General features: G+C 31.6%; 1 protein-coding gene across 1 annotated transcript in view; it reads right to left on the bottom strand.

Moving 5' to 3' along the window:
* Positions 1–6,642: 6,642 nt before the first annotated feature.
* The window catches only part of smash (smallish), a 90,936-nt gene continuing 89,972 nt past the window's right edge, over positions 6,643–7,606 (bottom strand). The window contains exon 16 of the mRNA XM_090113655.1: positions 6,643–6,935. Within this exon, the coding sequence (XP_089969781.1) occupies positions 6,748–6,935 (188 nt within the window). The 3' untranslated portion in view covers positions 6,643–6,747. The remainder of the gene's footprint in view (positions 6,936–7,606) is intronic.

Raw genomic sequence — 7,606 nt, 5'->3', positions numbered from 1 at the left:
TCAGATTGGCGATTCACTTCACGAGTGTAGCGGAATGCCAGGAAACAGAGAGATATGGCGGAACATCGTGAAGCGGATAACATCTACCCCCTAGAGTGATATGACGAAGAAGAAGAAGTCCCAAAATGGATGGAATGGCAGTACTTTTTTTAGTTATATTTTTCATCCCTGACTTATTGAGAAAAAAAACCATATTGGTGTTTCTTAACGGACATAACTCGTATTTAACGATGTATTTGTCCAATTTTTGCCTAGAAAATGGAAATTAATACTGTTTTAAATATTATAAGTATGCAAAATAATAAATAAGTACTATTTTTTATAAATAAATCCCCGATTTATTGTATTCCAATCAACATTTTCAAGATTCTATTGATAACTATAAGTCTTCTCCAAGTGTAAATAACTGGAGAAACGACATTAGGTACAGTCCATAAATGGGTGTTCATAACTGGATGTTGTCTAAAACTGGGTGTCCATCATTAGATTTTTCACTGTCCAACACTGGTGCAAAAAAGTGGTTTTTTAATTTATAAATAACTTCATTTTTTATGCACTGTAATCTTTTTTCTAACATTGGTTACGTTAAACTAACATAGAACTAAAGGTATAACTAAACAATATCCAATAAAGTTAAAAAACCTACGAGAAATTTGCAAAAAACTTCAATTTTTTCCTTAATCTGTACAAGACTGGTGCCGTTACGTTACGCCAATTTAACATTTTTTTAAATACTTTATACCACACAATTATACCTTTTTGTAATTTGTATGAGATGTAGAAGTTTTTAAAATAAAGTTCCATAGGGTTACCATACATTTTTTTTACACCAGCTTTGTTCAAACTTCAGTCCGTAAATTTTTAAAACGTAAAATTTTACCTATTTTTTGGTCTAATTTTGTTGTTGTTAATTATGCTTGAGTATCATTTTAATTAGGAAGACTTATGTATTCTTAACAACCTTGAACAAAAAAATAAGAATAAAATAAAAACAGAAATGGTAAAAGTTCATATTAAGCTTACGTGGATGATATTTTTGTCAAATTTTGAAAATAAAGCATAAATCAAAAACTTTATGGTTTAGGACAATAAATTTTAGTATTTTTGTTTGATAATAAGTCCCTCTACTCCCCATAACCCGTTGGTCCACTACTTACGGGACACCCTGTATAATGACATGAACATTTCAGTTCCCATTGCCTTGCCCATCGGTCGTTAGGGCGCTTGTGCACTACAAGGAATTTTACTGTCCGGCATTCCGATTTTTTACGGTCCGGTTTGGCATGAAAAATCCGATGAATTGGCTTGTGCACCTGTCCGTCTTTTCTCGGATCAGTGCGGTACAGTTCAAGGAAGTTTGGCGGTAGAATGCTATCATATTTTTTTGCATTTTACAAGAAACGAGTAAAAAATATAGAAGATGAAATATTATATTACTTCGTAAGATATATTATTCTATAAAAAGTAAAGTTCCGTAAGATATTTAAAATGCGTGTTTAACTTATTTATTTTAATCGGTGACGAGGAGCTAAAGCTATTCCCACTTGAACTTTAACTTACCAACACTTACTTAGATAATAATTATAGGTCAATGCTTGGTCAATGTATATAAAATAACAATACCGACTTCTCAAATCTCATTGCCAGCTAAAAGAAAGTAAAACAAGAGCTTGCTTTCAATTGGCATATGCAATAAAATGAGTAAAAAGCAAGTGGGCACTCGAAAACAATTATACCTACAGCGACTCGTAAACTCAAAAAACCATCCGGAATAGGGAAAAGTAAAATGTCGGACAGTAAAATTACGTATAGTGCACAAGCTAGTATTTAGATTAATTGCGTGCCATACCGGACCGTAAAAAATCGGAATGCCGGACCGTAAAATTCCTTGTAGTGGACAAACGCCCTTACGCTTGACAATATAACATTGAATTCATGTGAATTGAACAAGTTCCAATATCATTGTTAGTGTGACCAATGCGCCGGTTTCCTGTTATTTGTGAGATATTGCATCGAAAATACGTCATTTTATTGTATTTTTTACTGGATTTTGCTTGCTCTAATAAGTTGATGTAAGCCAATGATCATGCTGATTTTATTATATATAACTCTAAATGACCTAGCCATAATAAACATAACCATGATATTGTCCTGCCAGGAAATCCTTGAAGCAAAGAGGTGTAAAAACTAAAAATTGATTTGCTACCTAAGTACCAAAAGTGCCTAGTTACACAAAAAAAAAACATTAAAATAAATATTTCAAAGAATTTGGGATCAAACGACAATCTAAATAATGTTATATACATATCTGAGGAGTTTGTTTGTTTGAATGGGCTAATCTCAGGAACTAATGGACACATTTTAAAAAATCATCCCTGATTGCTCTATACAAAGCCTTGTCATAAATAAAATGATGGCATCACATTACCGAATATATTTTCTGTTTTTATTACTAGATAAGAAAATTAAAAAAAATGGTGATATATATAACAACATCAGCTCCGATCGAAAAAATACAACGCTTTTTCTCATGCCAATGTCTGTTATATAATATTATTTACTTAAAATTTGTATATCTACTGAAACCTTAGCTTCCTTCATTCTTTTTCTATGTCTGTTTTTTTTTATTTAAAAAAAATTATATCAACTATTTTTTTTATTTTTCCAGAATACACACGTATCTTAGATTTACGGGGGAAAAGAAAAAAACCTAGGTACGCGAAAAAGGACGCAGACACATCACAATAAATGAAGCATGAAAGAGATTTTAGAATTTGTCAAATCCATTAAATTTAATACTAGTTAACTACGTTAAAGTTTTACTAATTCAGATTTTAGAACAATTACTGTAAAAAAATCATAAATATTTGTAAAAATTTACACGAATAAAGAAGTGTTCACTGAATTTATTTCGTTCATTTTTTATCCCATATAAAAATATTACCTATTGTACCTACATATATTACAATGTTCACAATGGTAGTTTTATTAAGTTGCACCTGTTGCTTATCTTTTTTACCGTATAAACCTTCCCTGGACTAAAATAACAAACATTTCAAAACTCAAAATCAGCTAAATCGATCAGCCGATAAGTAGGTAAAAAAAACTAATATTTATTTCTTGCATTCTCACTAGCAATTCTTAAATTATTTTGTAATAGAAAAACACATAAATCTGTATGTTGGCGTTTTGCGTCTAATCATTAAAATGTGGAAAAAACGTACTCACACTTAACGCATCTTCGTTTCAAAAATATTATTTTTGCAACATTTATGCTCATAGCCCGATGTTATACAAGTGAATAAAGTATTGTTAACCAATCTTTTTTGTCGAAACAGTACCTAGTGCCTAACATTAGAATGTTGAACCATCAACCAAAAACACATTTCTCTTCAGGATTATAATACTGATGATAGATGATGGCAAACATTAAAGAATTCAGTAGTGAGTGGAGTATTTATATGAAAATTGTGGCAAAATTTAGAAGGACCAATACTGCCAATTATATTTTAATTTATGGCGATGAGCAATGATGCTAAAACTATTCATCAGTTAAAACATGGGTTAAAATAACCTTAACCATGGCATTTTTAAAAATGGTGTGAATCTATTCTAGAAGAATCCGTAATTATTCGCCTTAGAGATATCCTTACAGCGATTAAGGAGTCTGATCATTACAATTGCTTGCTTCCCTTTCCTTGTTTATCTCGGAATATGCACTATTAATGGATTTACATTGGCCACGTGTTTGTAAATGACTAAGTTATTTTTTCTGCTATGATAATTTATTTGCATCTTTTGAAGTGAAACTTCTTTAGGAGCTGAGAGACAATTTCAAGGTAGCGTCATGGCAATACCGTCACGTCGTAGGGTAAGGCGACCATTTTGGTATCTTTGAATCATACCAAAGAATTTTCACTTTTGATACGAGTGCTTTGTATCATGTATGTATGATATTCGTTATTACAAATGGTTTTAAAGATTGTGTGCATTTTTAACTGTCATATACTTACCATGAAGTAAGAAATACTTTTACGTTAAATACGTTACGTTTACATATTTAGTTCCTTTGTAATAGTTTTAAGTTATGAAGGCAAATAAATGAACTTTTTATTTATTTATTTACTTTTCCAATAAACTACTACTTATTAAATCTGTTCTGTGTTTTTGTTCCTTTCGGTCCCAAAGTATATGCCATTATTTCAATAAAGATTTATTAATTAGAATTAAGATGAGAAAAATATCAGCATTGTTACGTTTTCGTACGTATGTCATACTTACATTTATCACAAAATGGTCATTTACCGACTCATGAAAATAATTAAAAATTATCTGAAAATTTCAATGAATGTCCTTGCTTTTCCTCGTGCTAAATCAAAGTGTAACTTAATGTGTGTGGTAAATGATAGAAGTCTAATTGAACAAATAAATGTTTGAGTTTAACTTGTAGGTGCAGATTATGAACTAGACGTACGTGTATCCATAACTGTCCTATTAAAATTTTCATTAAAATTTGATCAGTTAACTTATTTTAGCGTGATCAAAACATAATGAAGATTGTCATAGGTTCTACTATCTAATACGATTTCTTTACTTATTAATGAACATATTTAAATAAGCATGTTCAGAGCTACGATAAAATTGTAATGTACCTAATGCTGATATCTGCATCTGCATTATAGTCTAATAGATTTATTTAAATGTGATGTAATAAAAACAATGATAAAACTGAAATTGATACAGAATGGTTCAGATAATATTTAAGTTCCTACGTGGTAGGGTATAGTCTGGTTTTTGTTGCAAGTTATATTATGCGGGTTCGATTCCTTATGAGATATCCTAATGTATTTGGGTTTTTTTGGGTATTAAATAAAAGAGCGTGTATTAATTTGAAACATTTATTGATATACAGGTTTCTTACTCTTAGACAATGTACATCATAATAATTACAAGAAAAGTGCAATACCACAGAAATAAGTCACATTTAGTTGAAAACCGTATCATGATGTTAGAGTGATGCAAAAATACAAAATAATCTAATATTAATTAATATATTACATAAAAACAAACAATACACATTTTTGGATAAATGTTCCTTTATTTTAAACTAAAATACTAACTATTAAAGCTAATCATTAACACAATGTGACATAAATAACTCTATTTACAACATTATACAAACTCCCCCGAGTTAAAAATATATTATCTAAAACGAATTAAAAAAATATATGTTCTTATTGTTATCAGGGTTTAATGAAGACATATTATGGCATGGCACAAAATATATATAGATAGATGTGAATATATTATTTTATTAATTATTAATGGGCATATGGATGGCATAAAATCAACAAAATTCAGCCATCTTAACTAAAGAAACGAAAAGAATTTAAGTATTTCGATATAACAAATCTGTTAGTATTTACCACTCAAATATACGTGATTACAAAAAAAAAGTTAGCTTATAAAGATTGTTTTCAAAGGGTAAAATAAAAATTGTTGTATCGATGAAACTTATGTACTAGTTATATAAGTTTCACCGATAGATGGCGCTGAAAGCAAAAAAACGAAGGGTAAACAAAAGCGTGCAAATATGAACTCAGTCTGGCTGAGCTCAGAGACGTTTTGTGATTGATATAGCTCTGTTTCGCGGCGTTACTTGCGCACAGAGCACGTGCAGTGGAATACAATACAATCTAAATATAATTAGAAGTTATTTACATAAAAACATGGATGAAAATATGGATTCTGTCTATGGTTTTCAAGAGAAGTTTTAATGGCGACAATCATGGTTGAATGTAAAGTACTAACTGTAAAGAATTAAGTGGTTTCTATTGAGCCTATATTAGAAAATATAATATATTAGTATGATAACAATTCTATATTAATACAATTTTTTTAATCATGGTTATAATTTCGAAATCAGTTTACTATCAGCAAAATTCAAATAACAAAACAGATATTTTGCCTAAAACATAATGACCGTCACAAAGCAGGGCAAATTAATTGAATACAACAGTAAATCAACATATAAACATTTACGTAAACTGTCTTAATATATGTTAAGATCATTTTTATTTAAATTTTAGGCCTTTTTAAGATTCGCAGCACATACTGGTGCAAAAATAATACACTTATGCACTTTTAAGTCCGTCACTAGATAAGTCCAATTTATAATGAGACACTTATAACCTCTCTAGTTCAATCCAAAGTGCACTTTATTCCGTCGCGTTAGAGCTCTAATTACAGGATCACATATCACCGTTTTGCCATATTTGCTAGTCCAAATTGCACTTTCTTCCTTGGCATTAGAGCTCTAAATCCTGGGATACTAGTTTCAATCCTTGACGCAGCAGTGTCTTTTCAATTCTATGCTACACTAAACTGCACTCTATCTCTTCGTATTAGAGCTTCAAATTTCGAATCATGTATTTTGCCAGGCCAATGTGCACCTTATCTCCATTTCCTAGCTGTCAAAACTTTAAAACATTTAAGTATCAACATTCTAAAGTTAGGTGCACGTCGCATCATTATTCAAGGCCACAACAAAGTGCACCCTATCTCTTTACGTTAGAGCTCTAAATCCCGGATCACTATAACTGCCTCCATTTACTATCCATGTTTTGCCAAGGCAACATGAACCTTATCATGTTTTCCTAGAGCTCTAAATCCCTGATCACTATCACTGCCTCCTACTATCCAAGTTTTGCCAAGGCAACTTAAACCTTATCATGATTTCCTAGAGCTCTAAACCCTGGAGCACTGATCTCCATCAGCAGTACAGTAGCAATGCTGGCAATGTAACCGTCTATCCCTCACTCTTACATCAGCCCCCGCCCTTCCATCCCCCAATGCCCCCCCACAAACAGCACAAGTGAAACACCACACGTGATAGCAGAGGGACAGGGATTCGATTATCATGGCTGCGCCGCGACCTGGAATAATATAAATATTTATTATAAAACTAGCGGTCCGCCCCGGCTTCGCCCGTGGTACATATTTACGTTTTCTCTACATAAAAACCATCCTCGTACTTCAAGGAATATAATAAAAAAAGAATTATCGAAATCGGTTCAGCCGTTCTCGAGTTATGCGCTTACCAACACATTTTGCGATTCATTTTTATATATAAGATAATACTAAAATAATTAAAACTAGTTTTAGTACGGGATTTACTGTAGTTCACTTGACTAACTGGTTTGTACCTTTATGACTGTTCTTGTGATCTAACAACTATGTATAATAATTGTAAATGTGATAATTCATTAATTGCACATGTCTATATTATGTGATCTATATTATTAATAGCTTTTCACCCGCAGCTTCGCCCGCGTATTCAAAGGAAAACTTTCCTTTTATACATAGTTCTCGTTCCCGTGGGATTTTCGAGATTAATAACTAATGTTAATTCAAGTTACCTTCTTATTCCAAGAAAATCTGTTCAGCAAGTTTTGCATGAAGGAGTAACAAACAAAGATACAAACTTCACATGTATTATATATTAACTAACTAGCGGTCCGCCCCGGCTTCGCCCGTGGTACCTACATGTTTAAACTATCCTATCTCTCAAGTTGGATCGAACTGCACATGGTGTGCGAATTTTATT

Source organism: Colias eurytheme, chromosome 20, assembly GCF_061535395.1.
Source record: "Colias eurytheme isolate Ceu_HAF_F1 chromosome 20, ilColEury1 Martin Lab GWU primary, whole genome shotgun sequence".
In the NCBI taxonomy this organism is placed as follows: Eukaryota; Metazoa; Arthropoda; class Insecta; order Lepidoptera; family Pieridae; genus Colias; species Colias eurytheme.
Note: the sequence above shows the minus strand (reverse complement) of the source record. Positions and strands in the feature narration are given on the sequence as shown.